General features: G+C 44.2%; 2 protein-coding genes across 3 annotated transcripts in view; one reads left to right on the forward strand and one right to left on the reverse strand.

Moving 5' to 3' along the window:
• Positions 1–4,182: 4,182 nt before the first annotated feature.
• Positions 4,183–9,856, forward strand: marveld3 (MARVEL domain containing 3). Of its 2 annotated transcripts, none has more exons than XM_041874482.2 (4): positions 4,183–4,305; positions 5,817–6,142; positions 7,982–8,079; positions 8,736–9,856. In XM_041874482.2, exons 2-4 carry the CDS (start codon positions 5,835–5,837, stop codon positions 9,344–9,346), a joined length of 1,017 nt encoding a protein of 338 aa, XP_041730416.2. In that variant the 5' UTR covers positions 4,183–4,305; positions 5,817–5,834; the 3' UTR covers positions 9,347–9,856. The 2 variants fall into 2 exon arrangements, with proteins under 2 accessions (XP_041730416.2, XP_045074086.1); XM_045218151.1 differs by lacking the exon at positions 4,183–4,305 and adding an exon at positions 4,316–4,434.
• Positions 9,857–10,012: 156 nt separating this feature from the next.
• LOC121562109 (PH domain leucine-rich repeat-containing protein phosphatase 2) overlaps positions 10,013–25,354 on the reverse strand; it is a 48,622-nt gene continuing 33,280 nt past the window's right edge. The window contains exons 10-19 of the mRNA XM_045218159.1: positions 25,196–25,256; positions 23,256–23,351; positions 22,395–22,550; positions 21,285–21,485; positions 20,889–21,051; positions 19,024–19,154; positions 18,749–18,862; positions 17,716–17,910; positions 17,251–17,482; positions 10,013–17,078 (exon numbers count right to left, since the gene is read on the reverse strand). Of these exons, the coding sequence (XP_045074094.1) occupies positions 15,786–17,078; positions 17,251–17,482; positions 17,716–17,910; positions 18,749–18,862; positions 19,024–19,154; positions 20,889–21,051; positions 21,285–21,485; positions 22,395–22,550; positions 23,256–23,351; positions 25,196–25,256 (2,642 nt within the window). The 3' untranslated portion in view covers positions 10,013–15,785. The remainder of the gene's footprint in view (positions 17,079–17,250; positions 17,483–17,715; positions 17,911–18,748; positions 18,863–19,023; positions 19,155–20,888; positions 21,052–21,284; positions 21,486–22,394; positions 22,551–23,255; positions 23,352–25,195; positions 25,257–25,354) is intronic.

Consider the following 25,354-nt stretch of genomic DNA (forward strand, 5'->3'; position numbering starts at 1 on the left):
TGTGCTCATGCTTCATGTGAGTAATCTAAACACAGTACCAGCACTTTGAATAGTTGGTTTAATAATAATTTATTGAGAATATTGTCTTATTGCTGCCCCACAAGGACCGGTCACGCAGACAACCGGTAGAGTAGGTTCAAATTTGACATCATTTTAAATACAGATGTTTCATACAAATTGGTGAATTTAGAAATTCACCAGTCTGGTCCCCAGCAGGCAAGCTAGCTAACGTACATGGCTGTATACAACCACATCTAGCTAGTTGGCTAATGGTATACCTGGGCAGAAGATATAGCTAGCTAGCTACTTTTCTAAAGTTCGACTACAATGTAGGATAGTTAGCTAGCTACCTAGCTAGTAGTTACGACTTCAGGCCGTGACAAGTCATTACAGCTAAACACATCATGGAGGTCTGTCCACATGAGTCAGCTTCCCTTGAAAGAAGCACAACTAGCTACGTGCTCTAAAAGGGACAGCAGAAACAGAGTGTACAATGCGCAAGCTCCGAACCGTTTGCAGAATCCTCACTGGTTCAGATTCGGATATTTAGCAAAACTGCCTCTGATCAGACAAGCCCACTGTAGCTATGTCATTAGCCACACAACCTGCGTCCGCACGAACTCTGGCAAGCTAGCCAGCTAGCTAAATTAAGCTAGGTAGCTAGCTGGCTAGACAAATCAATTTGGCTAGCTAGCTAAATTAAGCTAGGTAGCTAGCTGGGTAGACAAATCAATTAAAGTTCACGTTTGACCATATATCATTTGTATTCATTCTTTGCTTATAACTCGTCGGCACTTTTAACAAATCACCCATATCTAAATGCTAAACTAGCAAGTTAGCTAACATAACCAGTTATGAAAATCTACACTGGGATAAGCAGGCCTGTCGCATCAGCCAGAGCAGGTGGGCCATGCACATACACGCAGCAATCTTCAACAACAACTACAAATTGTCAAAGGAAAATAACACCTGTTGGGGTCTTTTGAATGTGTTATTTTCTCCACACAACACGTGCACATACGATTTTGCCCATTTTTATATTTTAATCTAACCCTGCTTCGAGTACTGTTGGCTAATTTGAATGGAGGCTCCTCGGGCCTGTACCATGCTGGTGTTTCAATGGGGAAATAGGCTTTTCGTGCTTAGGGAAGCATTAGCAAGCAATTTCATCACGCTTTTCAATGACACAAGTCACCACTATATTTCGGGCAAGGAACACATCTAGAAATGTAATATATTATTTGACTACTTTTTCATTAATCTTGTGTCAAAACGTGAAACAGTAAAAAAAATCCTAGACGTATCAGCAGCGTGAAGAGTTCTAACGTTACCTGGTTAACGTTACTGTGAGAAGCCATGCTCCCGGTGAGATTGTCTTTTCCAATCAGAAGATGGACGTTCTCCGGGGAAGATGTTAGTTTTTTTGTAATAATTATTACAAAAGACGGCCTAATTCGACATCTTTTTCATTTTCTCGACAATGTACTGACAGTTGTATTTTTAGGTTGTTTTATTGCTCCAGCATATCACGCTGCTTCCCCCGCCGTCGCCGCCATTTCTGTTTCGCCTCCTTGCTTCTGGCCTGCGCGCGCCGCGGATGGGTAGTGTTTTCTGGGAACGCGTTCGTTCACGTCCGGGTAGGAGGGTATAGTAGAGAACGTTTGACAGCTTGAGTAGGTGCGAAAAGAGCTGTCAGCTATGTATTATTTAGGACAGACAGATTGTGTTGTTATAACGAAGATTTATTGATAATTCAACATTCCATCCATGCATATTTGTTCACAAAAAAAGGGAAATGTGGGGAAAAAATGAAATGTATATATACACTACCAGTCAAAAGTTTGGACACACCTACTCATTCAAGGGTTTTTCTTTATTTTAAAAAATGTTTACATTGTAGAATAATAGTGAAGACATCAAAACTATGAAATAACACATATGGAATCATCTAGTAACCAAAAAAGTGTTAAACAAATCAAAATATATTTTATATTTGAGATTCTTCAAATACATTTACATTTACATCATTTAGCAGACGCTCTTATCCAGAGCGACTTACAAATTGGTGCATTCAACTTATGATAGCCAGTGGGACAACCACTTTGATCAGAGCCTGAAGGTAAGGAGGTTTCGTTCCCCTCACAGCTCCGTAGGCAAGCACCATGGTCTTGTAGTAGTAGCCAGCCCTTTGCCTTGATGACAGCTTTGCACACTCTTGGTATTCTCTCAACCAGCTTCATGAGGTAGTCACCTGGAATGCATTTCGATTAACAGGTGTGCCTTCTTTAAAAGTTTATTTTCTTCTTAATGCGTTTGAGGCAAAAACCATCAAGCGCTATGATGAAACTGGCTCTCAAGTTCATTAGAGTTACCAGCCTCAGAAATTCCAGCCCAAATAAATGCTTCACAGAGTTCAAGTAACAGACACATCTCAACATCAACTGTTCAGAGGAGACTGTGTGAATCAGGCCTTCATGGTCGAATTGCTGCAAAGAAACCACTACTAAAGGACACCAATAAGAAGAGACTTGCTTGGGCCAAGAAACACGAGCAATAGATATTAGACATTAAGTTCCATTATAAGCAACACATCACATGTAAAGAAACTGTAAGAGTTTCCTGACACCTCACAAGTCAACACAAGTCATCGGTGTTACCCTACCGGATGTGCCCTCCGAATATGTCAGTGATGGGGGTGCGGACAAAGTCAGCTTGACGGGTAATGGAGGTCTTGTTTCGGGGGCCCACTTGCTCCCATTCCTCATCGCTCCCCTCCTCCTTATCAGCAGCATCGTCATCCACACCTGACTGGGATTCTGGGCCATTGGGTGTGGGGGCTTCTGATCAAGACAGGAGAAGAGACAACTGATTTAGAAGTAGTGCTGTGATCTATTGCTTGGGCCAAGAAACACTAGCAATGGACATTAGACCGGTGGAAATGTGTCCTTTGGTCTGGAGTCCAAATTTGAGATTTTGGGTTCAAACCGCCGTGTCTTTGTGAGATGTGGTGTGGGTGAATGGATTATCTCCGCATGTGTAGTTCCCACCGTAAAGCATGGCGGAGGGGGTGTTATGGTGTGGGGGTGTTTTGCTGGTGACACTGTCTGTGATTTACTTAGAATTCAAGGCACACTTAACCAGCATGGCTACCACAGCATTCTGCAGCGATACGCCATCCCATCTGGTTTGGGCTTAGTGGGACAATCATTTGTTTTTCAACAGGACAATGACCCAACACACCTCCAGGCTGTGTAAGGGCTATTTTACCAAGAAGGAGAGTGATGGAGTGCTGCATCAGATGACCTGGCCTCCACAATCCCCCGACCTCAACCCAATTGAGAAGGCTTGGGATGAGTCAGATGGCAGAGTGAAGGAAAAGCAGCCAACAAGTGCTCAGCATATGTGGGAACTCCTTCAAGATTGTTGGAAAAGCATTCCAGGTGAAGCTGGTTGAGAGAATGCCAAGCGTGTGCAAAGCTGTCCTCAAGGCAAAGGGTGGCTATTTGAAGAATCTCAAATATAACATATATTTTGATTTGTTTAACACTTTTCTAGTTACTACATGATTCCATATGGGTTATTTAATAGTTTTGATGTCTTCACTATTATTCTACAATGTAAAAAATAAAGAAATATCCTTGAATGAGTAGGTGTGTCCAAACTTTTGACTGGTACTGTATATATATATATAACTACCACCCCTTCCCACTACTTTGGCACCAAAAGATCCTACCCCCCTGGAAGCTGGAACCCCTTCTCTCAAACCCCCCTGTAGTCCTTCTGCACTAAAATCTCTGACACCCAAAAACTTCTCTGCTACTAACAATTCAATCTTCTGGGATTTCCTTTCCATCTGTGCGGTGCAATTAATGACCATAGCAATAAACGCCAAGAAGCCAACCTTACTAAAGCATAAACTGTTCGGATCCCTACTACTCACAGGGATCCTCTCAGGCTCCCTCACCCTATCCTCTACTTTCATCACCGCATCAGCATACGAAACTTTCTGCGCTGCTCTCACCCTGGAAACGTCAACCTGTCTCACTCGCACAGGACATTTCTGATCCCCAGCAACATGGCCACCTCCACAATTTGAAGCACCACTTTTTCCACCGAAACTACACACTCCTTCGTCCCATGCTCTCAGAATGCTGTTTTGGTAGTAGGGGGTGGAGTTCTATAGGGCGTACAGGTGAGAGGGAGGAGCTTGGAGAGGAAAGAAGTGCCAAGATACAGGAAACGTAAAATACGTAAATAATCCAATCATTCGCACAAATTAATCCAGATAAGAACCAGAATTAAGAGGTAATGTTAATCTTTCTTCTATGATTCTTCATTCATCAATTCGTTATCGTCGTCTCAATGTTTGGTTCGCTTCAACCAACAGCATACCTGTGAGCCTTATCGTTCGTCAGAGGTTACATGGAAATGCATGTATGTTTTTATCTTCACCATCAAATACACTGACCAACGTTACTGCCTAGTGCCTACTACCCTCGAGTCACAACCTGGTCTCAGAGCATTTCGTATTATTCTGTATGTAAATCTGAGACACTCCATTTAATATGATATGTTACTTTTAGTATGGTATGTATTAATTTGTGGATGTCCATCCCACATTTCGTATGATAGGTTATGAATTACAATTCGTATTATATGTTATGAATTTGCGAAACGTACAATATGTTACTAATTTGCAAAAACATACTATATTTGACAAATTTGCAAAACGTATATGTTACGAATTCTAGCTAGGTGGCTAACGTTAGCTAGGCTAGGGGTTAAGGTTAGGGTTAAATTTAGGAGTTAGGTTAAAGGGTTAAGGTTAGGATTAGGGGAAGGGTTAGCTAAAATAGTTAAGGTTAGGGGAAGGGTTAGCCAACATGCTAAGTAGTGGCAAGGTAGCAAAAAAAAGTAGTTGAAAAGTTGCTAACTAGCTAAAGTTGTCCGTGATGAGATTCGAACTCGCAACTTTTGGGTTGCTAGACGTTCGCGTTATACTTTCGTTTTTGCCTTAAGTAACCATCTGTCTTATGTAACCATAACTAACGTCATACTAAAGCGAGTATCTCGGATTTACGTACACAATAATACGAAATGCTCTGAGACCAGGTTCCCGAGTCAGTGTCAGCATTTTTGATTTGACGTTTTTAATGTTTGTCAATGTTTTTCAGTGTTCATTCAGTTGTGTGCAGATTCATGACAGTATCATTCGAGTTGGGTCTGACTGTGACCCGCATCCTGGGCGGTTCTTACCTGACCAGGTTAGAACCACCCAGGAAAAACCAGCCCAAAACTTCCTCCCTCTTTCATTTGGCTCCAGGCTACTTCCTCATTCTATGGGTAGCAGTGAGTCATGGGTAACTGCTTCCCACTGGGCAGCTGTATCACAGTGTTGCCGGCGGTACTGTGACCCGTAGAATGAGGAAATAGCCAGGAGACAATAAAAAGAGAAGCATCCAGGAGCCAATTGAAAGAGGGGGCGGGTTTTTCCTGGGCAGTTCTTGCCTGGGAGGGCATATTGTATAATTCAGGTTTCATCCCTGCCCCAGGGCTCCTTAAGGAGAGATACCCCTTACTGCTGTTGTTAGATTTCTCCATCTTTACTCCGTAGTCATTTCTGAATCGGAGGAATGCCACATGTGGTATAACTGTCACTAGTGTCAACAAGCATTGCAACCAATGTTTATTAGGCCTACATGCACAAATAATAGATTGGGATTGTCATCTGATCTCCCTGAGATATCTGTATGACAACTTTACACTAATACTCAATTGATCATGGCAATATTCATTCTAATAATTTTTCTGAGAAGCGGCCAAGAGACCAGACAATGCCAGAGAGGAGCAGATACCTGGAGAGGGATGAGTATGACAAGAGGCACAACAGCAGGGAGCGGGACCACTCTCACGACAGAGGAAGCTCCTCACATGAAGAGAAAGACTGGGAAAGGCAAAGAGAGAGAGACCGGAGGAAGAGAGACAAAATGGATGAGAGATACAGGGATGAGAAGGGCTCTGGCGATGACAGGAGGGACAGAGAGAAGGACTACTCTGACAGACAGCGGGATATGACACCCCATTCGCACAAGGACCCACCACCTGACCACAGAGGCGGTAGTCAACAAGGACAACAGAGAGTGTAAGAGACCATCTGACTGCCACAGAGTTGCTTCCACAGTGACCATCCTGGGCATGGGCAATTCCAAGGTAACAGAATGATGCTGAGACTCAGATTTTTCACTTTAAATTATGTAAAACAAAAACCAATGATTGCAAAATCATAACAAACCATACTGTACAACTCTATGCACAAGGACTACCTAATTTCCACTTTTTTTTTTTACAAAAACATTTACTTCAAGAACAGTGCAGACGCAAAGTTTGGTAACAGAATGACGGTCAAATTGCATTGCATGTTCTTCAAGTGTCATGCAGATTCAATATAAATAATTTCTGTAAAATAGTATATAGTTTCATTAAAATGAAAATAGCTTCTTCAAGAGGGGAAAAGAAAATAGCTGTAGGTAGACAGGTTGGCTGACAACATCACGAAAATGATACACACGCATCGATGTAGCCGCGCGTTATGATTCTGTATGGTCAGATAGCTAGCAACAATGACAAGAAGCTGCTTTGTGGGGAATCGTAGGTGGCTCGTTTCAGCTCGTTGTATCTTGTTATTGATAGCATGTCTTGTTTTGAGGTGTTTTGACTGATTTCATGTCGATGCTAATATGGCAAACATTTGCTAGCTAGCTAACCAACAAATGTAATAATGTATTTGAGACAAGTGCTCATTGTGAAAATGTTTTCAATAAACATTTGGAGAAAAATATAGTTAACAACAATCTAAGCCAACCCTGTCTGTTTTGCCCCATAGTTGAGCACATGTTGGTTTTGTTGATAAACAACCAACCCCTCTATGGGCAGAGAGGTTTGGAACTCTTTCTTATTGGTCTATTAACTAATTTACCGCCTGGTGATGTCACCAAAACTCAGTCCCACCAAAACTGGCTGAAATTGACATTAGAAGGGCATTATCATCATTTTCACAGTATTATTCCAACCTCAGTGTGGAAATATACACTGAGTGTACAAAACAATAGGAACACCTTCTTAATATTGAGTTGCACCCCCTTTTGCCCTCAGAACAGCCTCAATTCGTCAGGGCATGGATTCTAGAAGGTGTCTAAAGCGTTCCACAGGGAGGCTGGCCTATGTTGACTCCAATGCTTCCCACAGTTGTCAAATTGGCTGGATATCCTTTGGGTGGTAGATCATTTTTGATACACATGGGAAACTGTTCAGCATGAGAAACCCAGCAGCGTTGCAGTTCTTGACACACTCAAACCGGCGTGCCTGGCACCTACTACCATACCCCATTCAAAGTCACTTAAATCTGTTGTCTTGCCCATTCACCCTCTGAATGGCACACATGCACAATCCATGTCTCAATTGTCTCAAGGCTTAAAAATCCTTAATCTACACTGATTGAAGTAGATTTAACAAGTGACACGAATAAGGGATCATAGCTTTTACCTGGTCAGTCTGTCATGGAAAGAGCAGGTGTTCCTAATGTTTTGTACAATCAGTGTATATAAAACACAGGAAAAGTAATCCTTGTGCATATAGTTGGATGGTTTATTTAACTTTCCAATCATTGGTTTTTGTTTGGCATACATTTTATAGTGAGAAATCAGAGTCTGCATCATTCTGTTACCATGGAATTGCCCGCGTATACCGTACAGTCTGAGAAAGCTCCGGTTTCACTGGTTTGGGATTGACTCCTTGTAATGAAGTAACTGTCTGCCAGTGTTTGAATGGCACATTGACTCTTGGGGTGCCCAAAGTAAATATACACCCCTGGAATACGAAATCTGCTCTCTGCCATGTAGGAGGCTTGTGGTGTGGTGGGTTTATGTGGTGTAGTTTCAACGTAAGATTTGGCAGGCATCAACTTCTGATTTTGTCTTTGCAGGTATACAGAAGCCTCCACGCCTCCTTCCATGGGGGAATACTATGAGCCACAACACAGACAGGCTCTGTACAACCTCAGATATGCCTTAACAGCCAGAGGCAAGTCATGTTTATATTAAAGAACAAACAGCAACACAACTGAAATGTTGTAGGATTGTGTGTGGGTGAATCTCGCTGGTAAGGTGTAGTAGGCGTTGTTCTGTCTGTTTGATTGGTCCACAAGGAACCAAACGGGGAGGGACGTACCTGAATTTGTCCAATAGAAACTCTCGTTTTTGTTGGAGTGAACGGTTTCCGTTGCAAAACGTTTTGGACTAATGATTACACCCCTGTTGTAGGAATGAGCTGACCAACCACATGACCAGGCCTCTGTGGGTACAGGGTCTTTATAATGAGGGGATTGGAGTTTTGTATTATAGTATGCGTATTACTCAACGTTTAAGAATTATTGGGTTTTCTTTCTCCAAATTGGATGATTATCCATGATATGCAGTACGTATGTTTAATTCGCACTATATGGCATACTGTATGTTCTATCTCCCTCTGTTGAGGTGGAATTCCCACCAAAATTAACCATCACTCCATGAGGCAGTGTTGGTCGTACTCAGATCAACCTCAATTTAGCTGCATTGTTGCATCATCCTCCCTCTCTTGTGAAATGTATAACATGACCTTCAACTCAGCTCGCCATCTCCCGAGACTCTTACTGTATGATAAGTAATGTCTTTCGCCCTTTCTTAATCTGTTCTGTTCAGGTCTGTGCCAGATAATGGAGGTCTTTGTAAACCTGCTGATAGTCATCTGCTCAGGAGTGACCTACAGTAACTCAGGGGGTTACCGGGACCTGGCCAGCCTCGGGGGTATCTACCAGTACTACTTTGGAGGAGCACAGGCTTTCACTGGAGCCGACGTAGACAGGGTCAAGGAGCTGGACAAGCTGTTCCACCAGCTCAAGCTGCCTCCATACATCTTCAGCATGGCCTGTGGAGGGGCTCTGATGGTCTATGCCTGCATTATTCTGGCTTTGGGGATCCTGAGAGTCCCTTACCGCTGGCCCCATGTGCTGCTGGGTGAGGCCCTGGTGAACCTCCTGATCGGCCTGGGCTACATCCCTGCCCTGGCCTTCTACTTCATCAAGCTGCAGGAGACCTACGACAACCCCATCTGCACAGAGAGGGAAGCACTCTACAAGAGCAAAGGGCATCAGGGCTTTGCATGTGCACTCAATGGAGCAGACATCGCTGGAGGCCTCTTCGGGGTGCTTGGAGTCATCGTTTTCATCTTCGGAATGGTCTTGGCCATCCGTGCTTTCAGGGCAGTGCGGGAGATGAAGAGACCGAGAGCGATGGAAGATGGTAACTTATAACGGGGTTTGCTCACCCCCCACTGTGAATAGAACTGATACAAATGTAGGGTTGAGATCAAATTAGGTCAAACAGCTATAAATGCTAGTGCCTTTTATATGAATTGTGATTGTACAGTTTAAACACTTTTTTTTTTTTAAAATCAAAGAGCAATTTTGTACATTTTCTTTATTCTGATCAATTTTATACACTTCAAACTGCACACTAAATGTTACAGATGAGACATCTACACTGTCAAATACATTGTTCTTTACTAATAAAACTCTTAAACTGATGTATTTCTCCTCCTCATGAACCCTCTAGCCTAGAATATCTCCATCTTACCTTGTAGAAGAATAGTTATTGTTTGTGGCCTCTGTGGGACTGAAAACACAAATCTGTGTTGGTGTGGAGCAGAGCAAAGAGATCAGCGGTGTATTCATTCCGCCGATTCTGTTGCAAAACACTTCTTAAACGGAAGCGAACAGGGAAGGACCTACCTGAATTGATCCAATAAAACTCTTGTTTTGCTCTGTTTGCTTCCATTTGGTTCTTAAACGGTTTCCGTAATGCAGCTCAGACGCAAATCAATGGTGTTTCTGAGGACAGTGTCTGGCCAATGCCATCATCAGGAAGACAAATCGAGGGGAACAGAAGTTAGGGAAATGAGAGAAATGCAACAACGCCCAGGTTTTTCACAGTATAAATTTTATTGCTACTTGGCTGAAAGTTAATTAAAAATACAGCTTTTCTGCTCAAAACTAGTCATAGCAGCATCTCAAATGAAATAATAAACCATCGCCCACTCAATTTAAATGAGTACAATTCTGGCTGACAAACAGCAAAAGTGCTCATGGTTAGTCCTTTTCCTAAATGATAAAACACAAGGTATCCTCAAACTAATTACATCAAATATTTAACAGAATTTAAATATTTTTTAGCAGTTTTCTGCATGCTAAAATATAAACAAAAATATTAGATATGCTCCAGATATTCAAAACAATGCCTTACAAACATAATGTTAACATTTTGTACAAAGTAATCACATTGTATGTGCACTGTATATATTTTATATTTATATGCATTTATATATGGCATGCTTCAGACATTAAATACATTAATAATTAGTATCTTAAATAAAAAATACCATAATCTGTGACGGTATACTATAGAATCCCTTTATTCTAGATTCTGTAGTGGAGAAGGACCTATACATTTGCATGAACAATGTACAAAAATAAACCTCAGCTTCTTGGCATTGAGAGAAAATATTCAAGCATCTCTAGAAAAGAATGTACAGAAAGAAAGGTGAGATCAAACAATGTTTACTTTGGTCACATGTTAAACAATTGGAACGTCCTCAATATCAGATTCTTTCCAGAGTTAACTATAATAATTTAACAGAATGATCGAGATTCATTCTGTTAAATATAACAGCAACACATGCATGTACACGTGCATACTTTCACACTCACACCTCTTTCACAGACCGCAATGACAAACAGGCAGCATGTTCTCCCTCTGAGAAGATAAATAAAACCTATAATGTGTTAACAGAGAGTGGATTAAACGGATTCAGAATGAGTAAATTGAAAAGTCGCCCAGAAAACCATTCTGATACCATAACCTACTTAAATGTGCACACCCTCACACAAACACAAACTCAGTTGTATTTACACAAGATTATGGTGCACTCATCAGATCATGAACAGAAGTTGATCTCCTCTACTAAATAATTAAAGGGAATACTTTGCCATCCATTCTGATGGCACCTTGATCTGTTACTCTGTGCCCCCTCTTACTGTAGCCATACATACGGTATGCATATGTACAGGCACATTTATTCCTCTATTTATATCTATGTTAATGATCTTCTCAATGATATTGTATCTAGCTCTTGTTAGTAGGAGTAAACTTTTTGGTTCTTTACAAAAATAAGAGAGAGTTGACTGTAAACACAATAGCAAATCATACTTGGCTGCTAGAGCATGTAGCATGGGTGCATTTGGGACGCACAGAGCTTAGTAGTGTGTTGCTGGTCCTCACCTGGCAAACTAGGGCCCAATTATGGAGCCTCTTGATCAACTATTCTGCAAGGACCACTGCTCGGAAAGAGTTGACAAAAGGTCAAAACACACACGATGGCAGAACACTGCACTTCACGATTCACACACACATACATCCGCACACACAGACATGAATGCTCAGTTACTACTCTTTTTCATAGTTAAAAAAAAAAGGTTATCCTATTTTCAGGTCAGGTGTGTAACCGGTTAGTAATATATACAGGTGACACTTTGCATATTTGATGTGAGGGAATTCATGTTCATAATCATCTACATTTTGTAGTGTATTTGAAGTCTACCTGTTCATTAAGAGGATTCCACCAACCACATCAAAGACAATCACCTCTTCATACTGTTCTTGTGTTCTCAACTTAAATGCCATATGAAAATGTCAGATGTGTGCCAGCTCAAATCTGTTTCTTTCGTCTGTCCTGAAATGCTCTATCTGTGCCCAGGGTGGAGGGCAAACCCACACCTGTGGTGCTTACATGTACCTGTGTTACTGCCTGAGGCACAGCAGGTGGCTTCCGTTAGCAAACAAAGCAATATTCAAATGGTTGGTTTCTGCCACTTATCATCCCTAGAAGGAGCCAGGACCTTTTACAACTCAACACCAGCTGCTGTTCCTCTCATGGAAGCAGAATGACTCAATACAAAAAAAGACTTAAGACTTGAACAAGGAAGAACAATGCCTATCTTTGTGCTAAAAGACAAACTTGCATCCACCAGAAAAGCAGTTTTGTAATTGTCTCACACTTTACTTCGAATTATTAGCACTTCTATTGGATACTTTCTCTTAGAGAAGACATGATATGTTTGGCTGACAGAAGCCACAACAACGACAACTCAAGCCCTATGAGTTAATGTGCATTTTCGATAAATATCTCACATAATACTCAAATATCAACCTTTGAATATATTCATCTCCCAATGTACAAAGTGCTTTAAACAGTGTTTGATCCTTTCAAGAGCAGATTTTGTCCGACGCTGGGACAAAATAAGTAAATTAGACTTATATAATACATCTCATATTATAAGCGAGCAGGCTTTGGAAAGGCAAATTCACCAATCATTCCAGTCTAGAACGTTAAGGATGTAAATAGCCATTTCGAAGCAGCTGTGAGGTTTGTGAGCATCTTAAATACTGCCAATTCTATTAAACCTTTAGAATCCACCCCACTGGACCCAAGCCTTGTTCTACTGGCCTGAAACATTGCCTTGCTCTCTCTGCAATTTGGGGAAAAGAATGCAAAATATTGGCGTTTTCAGGTGTTCTATGCTCCTGACCTTGCCACGTAAGGTCAAGGGCAAAACCAGCTCCGCTAAAGGAAATAAAACCAACAGAAAAAGACGGTCCCCATCATCATTAGGACTGGCAGCGCTGCATTAAGGATTTGAACAAGCTTAGAGAGGGCTGTAGCTAGCTAAGCAGCTATGGTAGGTGCTACAACCATGCCACTAGCCTTTTCACAGTGGCATCTAGGAACACATACCGGTCATTCTCTAGTCAGACCACAAGCCCTCTCTTACTAAGTCAGACTGTTGTCCTCTCTAGAATGGGTTAGGGTTAGACAGTTTGGCACAAGGGGGAAGGGGGTAGATTTTGGTCTGCAGCTATGTTATATCAATGATGAGTCAATTAGTGGTATCCTATCCTCTAACATCGCCAGAGCACAAGTGCAACTTTATAGAAATGTCACATTCACAGTCTACTGACCCATATTATGCTGATGTCTTTATTCAAAGCAATGTCCATGACTGACATATTTCACCATGTCTGTGCTAGATATAAGCTAGGGCCATACAACACTAAAACCCTTAGCAAATGCCCCAAATAAAGTCTGAACTCAAATTCTGATGCAAAATGAATGGCTTACAGTCAATACTTTAGGTTGTTCACTCTTCTCATGACACAAAGTGCTTTGCTCATTGTGATGTCATCACTTCATTATCCAGTGAGGTGGATATGTAATGTCTAAGTTAATGTCTCATTGGCCCTATACATAAGAATACCTGTGTTTTTTCTTTTGTGTGTCAAAATACAGTCGATACTTTAACCCACATCTGCATCATGTCATCATCCCAGGACACAAATGTGAGATGGATGAAATCATTAGCTCCGGTGAGGTGATTTGTAGATAAGAGTATTGTATGGGACTCATAGAAAAATTTGTATATTGTAGATATTTGCTAAAATTCCACATAAACGTAATCTGATAAACCCATTTTCTCATTGTTCCTTTACAATACCCCATCCAGTCATCCACCCACCTGTTGAATTGGTTTGGTGTTGCCCCTCGTGTGAGCTTCACACCACCCCTCTTACTCAAACCAGCCCTTATTGTCGCCAAGACAACAATGAGCTTTTCTGTCCAGCCAACAAAAACACACTGTGCTTGTTCTGAATCTGTTGTACAGTAGGTGGTAGAGTACACCAGGGAGTACACACGGGTGATATTCACTGATATAGAAGAAACAACTGAGGCAATTCATAGTTATCACCACCAGATGTCCCACAAACCCCTATTGAATCTGTCAGTAGATCTATGAGAATGAAATATCTAATTATTTCAATGAGTAAATCATATTATTTTTACTCTTTCCCTCTCTGGTCACTGACTTAAAATGAAGAGCATCAACCAGCTAATCTATAGCCTCCAAAAGAATTATGCAAACTGCATGGCTAAAATAGAACATCTTTGTACCAAATAGTACACATACATTTCACAACATTCATACTTTACATATACAAAAAATATACCATGTTACATCCTCATTTTAGTACACTACTCATGGATATTTTGTTCAGATGACTGTGAAGCTAACGGATTGATGGGAATGGAATGATTCTGATACGTTGATCACTAGAGAGATTTTGCACAATTGCCTGGGTACAACAAGCGTGAAACTAGAAAATCTAAAGAAAACAGGGTCTACACACCTCACAGTATCTGGACTCCTTAAATGATGGCACTCTAATAATGTGAAGAACTCATGTTGAAGAGCATGTTTTTTCACCCATAACTTGTAATGATTACTGTATAGTATCTACTGTGCATTGTAGCTTCTTTGAGCTATGAACACTGAACGATTGCTTTGCCTTCATTGTCACCACTCATGTTGCTCATAAAACATCATTAATATAACAACTTTTTCTGTAAAAATATGCTGACCATGCACTGTCACGGATACAGTGATACAATAATGGTTTTGAAGCAGTATACCATATTGGTTCTGTACAGGTGAGCAATGCACTGTGTTATTTTGCGTTTGCCTTTTCTTGAACATTTCTGTAGAATGCATTATTTCTCCCAGCAAGGCTTCAATGGTTTCCAAATGGATAGGCATCCTGATGCTCAGACAAGGCCAAGCAGGCCATGTGATTACACCACTATGTGGTTCTGCACTATACTGCTCAGACTAAATGTGTATATAGATACTAACTGTATTTCCAATATAGAGGACTATGGTGTAGATAGAAAGGGTCACATCTTAACATTATTTTTTCAGCAAATTTAAATTCAGTTAGTTTTTTATCGTCTGCTGTTATGTTCCTACTTGCCTCTAGCATACACAGTCTGAATCCTTGTACCACAGAGTAAGGCCAGTCAGCCCAGGTTCCAGTCCTGCCAGCCATGTCGACTGCCATAGTGCAGTCAACAGGTTAGAGAGAGAGAGAGAGAGAGAGAGAGCGAGAGAGAGGGAGAGAGGGAGAGAGAAAGGGAGGGAGGGAGGAGAGAAGTGGCTGTACCATTGGTGGCCCCTGGAGGACGCTGTCACACAGTGATGTCCTCCTCCAGGGTTAAATACTGATGTCCCCGCCCTCCCCTCCATACACACATGCAGGCAGGGACATCTGGGGCTGAGTCATCTACAGTAGGCACTTTTTCACCCTTTGGGTCACAGGACTTGTCCCTGGGATCTAGGAGCCCCTGGAGCCCCAAGGAATGGAATGATAAAACACTCAAAGGGATTCTTCTACCGTTTCACTATTTGACCTTCATTCCAAGTAAAGGGAAATGTTGCAAACAAGTTCTGCAGTCTAAAACGCATGAGGTATTCTAGTTCAGGCTGGGGGTATTTTGGCCTGCGGTGGCCCCCTTCTTTTCACAACCTCTTTTCATGGGTGGTGATTTCTGTGCCTGTTCAGCTCTGATACTCCGACAGTTCTACCAGGTTCATCAGACAGTTAGCTAAGCATTTCTCTACGTCTAATGTGACGTAACGCATTCATGTGTGAACAGTCAAGGCCCCACATGTCCATCTGGTCTTCATGACAGAGCTGAATGGAAACTTGAACTGGAATATCCCACCTGTGCCAGAGAGACCTCCTCTGCCCCCCTGGTATGGCACTGTCACAGGACTGCCACAGGGTGGAGCTGTGCTCTGGCCCCCTCTAGAGGGCAGTATCATAGACTTCATGCTGTAGGGCAGGGATAGTGTTGGGGGCGAGGTCCCGCTGGGGCAGCATGGGGGCAGGGGGGTGGGGGTGGTCCCACACAGGGTCTCTGATGGAGGGGGGTGTGGAAGGGGGTGGAGGTCCTGGGACCATAGGGTTCTGGCCCCTCAGCTGTTCCCTAACATCCTGCTCTAGACTGGGAGGCACTACCAGCTGGTCCTCAGGGTCCTGCTGGGCGGGGGCAGTGAAGTAACCCGACTTCTTCTTAGGGGCCTCCAGGGCTACCTCAATGAGGTTGTGGCTATCTTCCGGGGCCACCACGGAGCCGTTGGAGAGCTTCTTCCCAAAGAGGCTGGAGGTGGAGGGGGACTTCTTCAGGTCGGAGATCTCCCTGCCACACACAGCCAGCAGGCAGCCGTTAGTGGCTGACACCACCACGCTGTTCTGACGCCGCATCTTTCCGTTGGGGTAGTCCGAGCGTGTCTTGTCCAGGTTGTGGTCCTTGGGGTTCGCGGGGGGCCCAGAGCGGATCTGGAAAGCACAGCAGTGGATGTCCACCTCCACCTCCAGCTTGCTCCCGTTGGAGATGACCCCCTCTAGTGGAGCCTCGTCATCACTGTCCAGCCCGTTGTCAGACTGGTTACTGGAGAAGGTGGCACAGGAGGGCTGGCGCTGGAACAGGACTGGGTGGGGCCCCCCTACCCCGGCTGAGCCGGGTCCCGTGGGGCCACAGAGCGTGGCTGCAGGGTGGAGGCTACAGCGCCTCTCAGGTCGGGCCGTGGGGCCAGAGGAGGGGTGTTCGTCAGAGGCCGTGGAGCCTGCCTCACTCCCCACCTCCGAGGCTGAAGTCTCGCTGTTGAACTCTGAGGCGATGCCACTGCTGGAGGAGGGCGTGGCCGGGTCCCCTGGGGGAGCAGAGACAGGGAGGGGTGTTGGAGGGGGTCCCCGGGGTTCAGTCCCAGTATTGGCGAGAGCGGGCTCACAGGTACAGCTGTCCTCCCCGATGTGCAGGGACACCACCACCGCCCCCACATTGTCCCGGCAGCCGTAGCTCTGGGCCAGCGTGCAGAGCTTCTTGGCAGCAGCGCGGGGGTCCCTCACGGCCTGCACGGTGCACACGGCCTCCTGGTAGGACACCCTCTCAAACAGCGCCCGGTTCCCCAGGATCAGGAACTCGTCCTGGGAACACAGGGGCTCGGTGCGCACCCAGGGCTTGGGCAACACCCAGGGAGACAGATAAGAGCAGCCCAGCAGGCGAGAGCAGCATGTCACTCCACTCACCTTATTATCCTGCAACACAATAACACAGGAGGGGACTCAGCTCTGCACTTTGAATACAAATGAATACCTCTGAGCATAAGGCATCACATCAAACGTTAACTAACAAGTAGATCTTACTGAACACAAAGGCACTCACAAAGATGTGCATTCCCACGCACACACACGTAACTCCCCACAGTACCTCAGTTATGATAGCCTTGCTGAGTTTGACCCTCTCCATCTCTTCGGTGCTCTGCTCCAGGCTGAAGACCTTGGAGAGGGGCAGGGGCTGGCCATCTCGACACAGCACCGCCTGGCAGCTGCCCACGTTGGCCACCGTCAGGCTGAAGTAGCTGCCCAGCTCTGACGGCTCGTGGTGGATGTAGCATAGCAGGGCAGATGCACCCAGCTTCTGACCAGCCATGCCCAGTTTCCTGCATCATACATCACAGAATGCAACTATCAGTTGCTAATGCAGTTGTGAATTAAGTCAATCAAATGTAAATGAACAAGGAACAGTACAATTGTAGGATTGTCTTCCCTATGGGGCAACAGTAATTCATAGGATACTGAAATGTGCATACATTTAGCTTGTATTAGAGTAATTTCTGTCTGTGTGTGTGCGCATGTCCTTGGGTGTGTGTCTGTGTATACATGATGCTCATACCTGTGTGAGGTGAGGAAGGTGTTACTCATGTACACACTGTCCACACTGGAATGCAGTAGCTCCTCCGACAGCACATCTCCCATGGTGCACTGCAGCAGACGAGGCACTTCCTCATTGCGGTCTCCGTCGAAGATGCCATAGGCCGCCTCAACGCTGTCCCCAAAGCGGTCCACTGCCAGCACAGACACACACAACCTGTCCCCAAGGAAGAGAAAATACCATAAATATAGATATAAGATTAACAGAAAAAGTGTAAACAAAATGTGTTTACACTTTGTGTAAATCCCGTTATACAATCTTGCTCATAAGCATACAATCTTGCTCAAATACAAGCCAAACAGGAATCACTCATCTATACTTAAACAGTCAGACAGAGCCCCATTCCTACGGAGGCAGCAGGGGGTGGGTGTGACACCAGACACGGCCTCGTGACACTGTGGTGGTCATGACCCTGTGAGGCCCTGTTAGGGCAGCAGTCAGGCACATTGGGCCACCATCAATGATGCAGGGGACCCTGCTTTATACCCATTTTATCCACAGGAAGTATTAGGCTTCACCGCCTTCCCTACTATTCAACAAGATCCACTGCCCAGGGGCCTTGAGGCCAGCCCTGCCGGACATTCACCCAGGCAGTGGAAGCTGTGCTGGGGCTGTACAGTTAGATAACTAAGTAAGTCCTCCATAGATGCATATTATAGCCCCGGGTGGGGTTTAAAATAGGAGCCCAGCCAAGAGGCAGAGCAGAAAAGAAACTGGCTGATATGGACTATGAGAAGCACATCCTCTTCTCAGACCATTTAATGTAGTGCTGCTCACAGCGATTCCCTGAAAGAGGAAATGCCATTTCCTCTGACCTTCTTAAAGACGCTCTCTAAAACCACACATGATCTCATAATCCCATTTATACCCTCTCATCAGAAGATCGTCATAAATTAGGGCTTCACACAGGCACAAAACACTATCATGCTCTCTCACAGTCTCATAAAGTAACTCTCTCTCCCTCAGCCCTCCTTCCTCCCTCCCTTGTGCTCACTTGTTCCTCTGTCCGCTCATCTCAGAGTAACCGTGGTTCCACAGGGTGGAGGAGCCCAGGGAGTCGCCGGTGGTCATGGCTGGCTTCTGGTCCAGCTTCAGGGTGGTGATGTGACTGAGGAGAGACTAAGAGATTACCTCACTACGCACTGGACCGAACAATCATTCACGCCGTAGCACACGTCTAAGAATAGCATTTATCTCATAGCATTTCGAAGTACACCAGTGGCCTGATACTTTTCTGTGCGGTCTGACACTGTGGTCTCTGTGTGTCACCTGAACAGGTTGAGTGTTTTGTGCTCCAGCAAGAGGCTGCTGTTGCCAGTCAGGTCCAGTTCGTGCAGGGTGGCCTGTAGAGAGTCTGGCAGTAGGATCTCAGTCAGCTCATTACAGCTCAGGTCCACCAGCTATATATATATATATATATATATATACATATATATATACACACACACACACAGAGAGAGGGGAGTGGGAAAAGATAACACACACACTGTTATACATTATAACATTGTAATAGACATACAGTGGCTTGCGAAAGTATTCACCCCCCTTGGCATTTTTCCTATTTTGTTGCCTTACAACCTGGAATTAAAATTGATCATTTCATTTACACAACATGCCTACCACTTTGAAGATGCAAAATATTTTTTATTGTGAAACAAACAAGAAATAAGACCAAAAAAAAAAGAAGAAGAAACTTCAGCGTGCATAACTATTCACCCCCCCCAAAGTCAATACTTTGTAGAGCCACCTTTTGGAGCAATTACAGCTGCAAGTCTCTTGGGGTATGTCTCTCTAAGCTTGGCACATCTAGCCACTGGGATTTCTGCCCATTCTTCAAGGCAAAACTGCTCCAGCTCCTTCAAGTTGGATGGGTTCCGCTGGTGTACAGCAATCTTTAAGTCATACCACAGATTCTCAATTGGATTGAGGTCTGGAATTTGACTAGGCCATTCCAAGACATTTAAATGTTTCCCCTTAAACCACTTGAGTGTTGCTTTAGCAGTATGCTTAGGGTCATTGTCCTTCTGGAAGGTGAACCTCCGTCCCAGTCTCAAATCTCTGGAAGACTGAAACAGGTTTCCCTCAAGAATTTCCCTGTATTTATTAGCGCCTTCCATTATTCCTTCAATTCTGACCAGTTTCCCAGTCCACGCCGATGGTGTTCTCGGGATGATGAGAGGTGTTGGGTTTGAGCCAGACATAGCGTTTTCCTTGATGGCCAAAAAGCTCAATTTTAGTCTCATCTGACCAGAGTACCTTCTTCCATATGTTTGGGGAGTCTCCCACATGCCTTTTTGCCAACACCAAACGTGTTTGCTTATTTATTTATTTAAGCAATGGCTTTTTTCTAGCCACTCTTCCGTAAAGCCCAGCTCTGTGGAGTGTACGGCTTAAAGTGGTCCTAAGGACAGATACTACAATCTCCGCTGTGGAGCTTTGCAACTCCTTCAGGGTTATCTTTGGTGTCTTTGTTGCCTCTCTGATTAATGCCCTCCTTGCCTGGTCTGTGAGTTTTGGTGGGCGGCCCTCTCTTGGCAGGTTTGTTGTGGTGCCATATTCTTTACATTTTTTAATAATGGATTTAATGGTGCTCCGTCAGATATTTTTTTATAACCCAACCCTGATCTGTACTTCTCCACAACTTTGACCCTGATCTGTTTGGAGAGCTCCTTGGTCTTCATGGTGCCGCTTGCTTGGTGGTGCCCCTTGCTTAGTGGTGTTGCAGACTCTGGGGCCTTTCAGAACAGGTGTATATATACACTGAGATCATGTGACACTTAAGATTGCACACAGGTGGACTTTATTTAACTCATTATGTGACTTCTGAAGGTAATTGGTAGCACCAGATCTTATTTAGGGGCTTCATAGCAAAGGTGGTGAATACATATGCACGCACCACCTTTCCATTATTTATTTTTTGAAACAAGTTATTTTTTTAATTTCACTTCACCAATTTGGACTATTTTGTGTATGTCCATTACATGAAATCCAAATAAAAATCCATTTAAATTACAGGTTGTAATGCAACAAAACAGGAAAAACGGCAATGGGGATGAATACTTTTGCAAGGCACTGTATACATATCTAAAAGACATATGCATAAACACACATAAACAGATATGAGTGAAACTGACCTTGATCTCTGGCAGGTTGAGGATCTCAGGGAACACACTGATGTGGTTGGAGTGTGCTATGAGGGTGTGTAGCCTCTTACAGCTGGACACAGTGGAGGGGATGGTCTTCAGCTTGTTGCCACTCAGATTGAGCTCCTCCAGCAGCTCCAGTTTACTCAGTTTACTGCACACACACAGAGCAGTATAGAGACGTCTCAACCACACAGAACAAAGGCTCATATCAGATCTAGAGAATAGCTACAGTATATTAGGAGCAATAGAAAACATGTTATGTCTTGAGACGCAATCTCTAAAGTAGTGGGTAACCCTGTGTAGAATACTTCAACTGATTGAAGGCATTTCCATTCTTCATAGGTACTGTATGAAGGCAGTTTAACTGGGTGTGGAGTTGGTTACCTGGCAGGGAAAGAGAGCAGCTGGTTGTAGGCCATGTGCAGGACTCGGAGGTTCTGGTGTCCCACCAGCAGGGCGGCACAGTTCTCATTCAGTTTGTTCCCTGTCAGGTACAGTTCCTGGAGGGTGCTGAGGCTCTCCTCTGATTGGCTGCTGGGGGGAATTATCTCCAGGGCATTGGCTGACACGTTCAGGTACTTTAAACTAGGAGGAGGAGCAGAGAGAGATGTATGTAAATAGGAAAGAACCCAGGATTAATTGCCAGTGATGTAAGTGATGTAAATGTGTAATATCAAGTCAACATTAGATGATTTAGACATAGTGTAAAATGTAGAACTTCCTCTTAAAGCTGTTATGACAGGAGAGTTAAATGCTCTTGTTACCAACACTCTGGCCATACATTTCCTTTAACAAAACGGATTCAGATAAATGATGACAGGGAGAAAATCAATAAGAATACATATTCTAATGGTGGCTCTTTTATAACACTAACTGAGAAACAAACATTGTTGACCAATGAGGCACTTTACAGCCATCACACTGGCACTCGATGTCTCAGCATGGGAGACAGAGTAGAGTAGCCCAGGACTAATGGGTGCCCAGTGATTTATCAGACAGGAAACGGTAGAGCGTCAGGCTGCTGGGGTGGGATCACGTTACAGTCTGACTCTCTGACTGGTCCTCAGAGCCACACACTCCAGAGCCTGGCAGATACAGCCCAGTGGACCCAGTCAGCGAACCAGGGCCACCACATGTCTATGTGAAGTAAGACATCTCTTACAGACTGCCAACCACTTCAATCCCATCAAATATTGATACTGTATTTCTACTGCATGATGTAGGGAGGATATAGGGCAGTGTTTCATTTCAATATGCCCGATCCTGTTTTGTCCTTTAATTGGTTGTTGTGGTTGAATAGAGGAACAGGGCCAATGCTGCTCAGGGGTTAAAGCAACAGCAGCAGCGTCACAGGCCCTGGGGGAGACAGAGCATCAGCTGCAGCCTCCAAAGCACCTGTCAGGAATGGAGAGAGAGGGAGAGAGGACAAACACCAAAGAGAAGGGTAGGAGAGAGGGTGGGTGCGAAGATAGAGAGGAAGGGGGATTGACCCACTTTAAGGCCTTGTAGAAGAGGCTCTCCGGGAGCTCGCCTAGCTTGTTGTGCTGGAGGTCGAGTGCTTCCAGGGGGACGTGGTCAAGTAGGTCAGGCAGTCTCTGGAGCCTATTGTTCCCAGCCAGCAGCTTCCTCAGACTCAGGCTGCTGAGCAGTCTAGTGGAGAGGGAGAGGAAGAGATAAAGAACATCATCTCCTGCTGTGAATTTGATCACTTGTGAAACTGGGGGGAATCTTGAGGCACAGAAACTCCACAGACAACAAATCCATCAATGTCCTTTTGAACTTGGCAGCCTAAAGATACCAACACAGCACAATTTACTCCAGAAATAATAACACTGAGAGGTCTCATCTGCAGCTACGCCGTCGAGCCGAATATTATCTTGTTTGCGAAGGCTTTGGTCTATTCAAATGCAAATAGTTGTGTTGAAGGGTAACGTTAAATGACGGTTGCTTTGAGCGGAGTGCTCCAGCATCGCCATACTGACATCACAGTCTGCTGACAGAAAGATGAAAAGCTGTGTATTAGCTTCACACAGCCAATGGAATCCTCTCATCAGCTGACTGTCAACACATCTGCTGATGTTTTAGGGACAGTTATTTCTGTCTGGACATTGGCTAAATGATGCCCAATGTTAACCAGATTAATATGGTGCTCATTCTAATAATAACTGCAGACTGTTTAAAAGCCAAATCCGGATGATACGAGATGGAAGGATTAAACATATAGTACAACATGATGGACAATGTAAGTAACAGCCTTTAATCTACCTTAACAAATATGCATGTTTAGAGCATATTTAGATGAGTTGGAAGTGAGGAGTTTGAGAAGGATGAACTAGTCCTCATAGGGAGACTAACCTGGCTGGTAGTTCAGACAGGAAGTTGTGTGTGACGTCCAGCACCTCCATCTTCCTACTGTCACACAACCAGTCTGGTAGGTACTCCAGCAGGTTCCTGTCACAGAGGTCACAGAGGTCACAGTCAGCACAGAGGTCAGAGGGGATATAAGACATTTTAACCTCCAACTGTACATGTACAGTGCATTCGGAAAGTATTCAGACCCCTTGACTTTTTCCACATTTTGTTACGTTACAGCCTTATTCTAAAATGGATTAAAATCGTTTTTTCCCCCATCAATCTGCACACAATACCCCATAATGACAAAGCAAAAATAGGTTTTTAGAATTTAAACCCCCCCGATTACAGCCTTGAGTCTTCTTGGGTATGACGCTACAAGCTTGGCACACCTCTCTATTTGGGGAGTGTCTCCCATTCTTCTTTGCAGATCCTCTCAAGCTCTGTCAGGTTGGATGGGGAGCGTCATTGCACAGCTATTTTCAGGTCTCTCCAGAGATGATCAATCGGGTTCAAGTCCGGGCTCTGGCTGGGCCACTCAAGGACATTCAGAGACTTGTCCCGAAGCCACTACTGCGTTGTCTTGGCTGTGTGCTTAGTGTCGTTGTCCTGTTGGAAGGTGAACCTTCACCCCAGTCTGAGGTTTTGAGCGCTCTGGAGCAGGTTTTCATCAAGGATCTCTCTGTACTTTGCTCCGTTCATCTTTCCCTCAATCCTGACTAGTCTCCCAGTCCCTGCCGCTGAAAAACATCCCCACAGCATGATGCTGCCACCACCATGCTTCACCGTAGGGATGGTGCCAGGTTTCCTTGTTTCTCATGGTCTGAGAGTCCTTTAGGTGCCTTTTGGCAAACTCCAAGCGGGCTGTAATGTGCCTTTTACTGAGGTGTGGCTTCCATCTGGCCACTCTACCATAAAGGCCTGATGGGTAGAGTGCTGCAGAGATGGTTGTCCTTCTGGAAGGTTCTCCCATCTCCACAGAGGAACTCTGGAGCTCTGTCAGAGTGACCATCGGGTTCTTGGTCACCTCCCTGACCAAGGCCCTTCTCCCCGATTGCTCAGTTTGGCAGGGAGGCCAGCTCTAGGAAGAGTCTTGGTGGTTCCAAACTTCTTCCATTTAAGAATGATGGAGGCCACTGTGTTCTTGGGAATCTTCAATGCTGCAGAATGTTTTTGGTACCATTCCCAGATCTGTGCCTCGACACAATCCTGTCTCGGAGCTCTACGGACAATTCATTCGATCACATGGCTTGGTTTGCACGGACGTTCACTGTCAACATTTACATTTTAGTCATTTAGCAGACGCTCTTATCCAGAGCGACTTACAGTTAGTGAGTGCATACACTTTTTTTTCTTTCTTTTTTTCTCATACTGGTCCCCCGTGGGAAACGAACCCACAACCCTGGCGTTGCAAACGCCATGCTCTACCAACTGAGCTACACGGGCTGAGCTACTATGAGCTACTATGTCCCAACTGTGAGACCTTATATAGAAATCATGTCCAATCAATTGAATTTACCACAGGTGGACTCCAATCAAGTTGTAGAAACATCTCAAGGATGATCAATGGAAACAGGATGCACCTGAGCTCAATTTCGAGTCTCATAGCAAAGGGTCTGAATACTTATAAGGTATACTTATAAGGTATTTCTGTTTTTTATTTTTAATACATTTGCAAACATTTCTAAAAACCTGTTTTCGCTTTGTCATTATGGGGTATTGTGTGTAGATTGATGAGGATTTTAATTTTTAAAAATCAATTTTAGAATAAGGCTGTAACGTAACAAAATGTGGAAAAGTGAAGGGATCTGGATACTTTCCGAATGCACTGTAAATGAAAAAAGCTACCAATATACCAAGTTCATGATGAGAAGTGTTGATGGATTAATAACACCTCTTCCTTCCTGATTGAGAAACTGAGGCCCTGGCCACACAGCACTCACCGTGATAGGTCCATCTGTGTCAGCTGGTTGGGTACTGGGTAGATGTTGACCGTGGTCAGGCCTGTGGGTAGAGGAAAAGCAGTGATCAGCAGCCAAGCTAGGGATGGCTATATGCATTATGTAACAGTGGTAGAGGGCCTGGAGAGACAGGGCCAGGGA

Source organism: Coregonus clupeaformis, unplaced genomic scaffold, assembly GCF_020615455.1.
Source record: "Coregonus clupeaformis isolate EN_2021a unplaced genomic scaffold, ASM2061545v1 scaf1404, whole genome shotgun sequence".
Lineage (NCBI taxonomy): Eukaryota > Metazoa > Chordata > Actinopteri > Salmoniformes > Salmonidae > Coregonus > Coregonus clupeaformis.

Excerpts from the sequence above, each read along its gene's own strand:
- marveld3 (XM_045218151.1), top strand. Across the intron at positions 6,143-7,981 it reads CAACAAGGACAACAGAGAGT|GTATACAGAAGCCTCCACGC; the intron begins GTAAGAGACCAT and ends TTGTCTTTGCAG. Across the intron at positions 8,080-8,735 it reads ATATGCCTTAACAGCCAGAG|GTCTGTGCCAGATAATGGAG; the intron begins GCAAGTCATGTT and ends TGTTCTGTTCAG.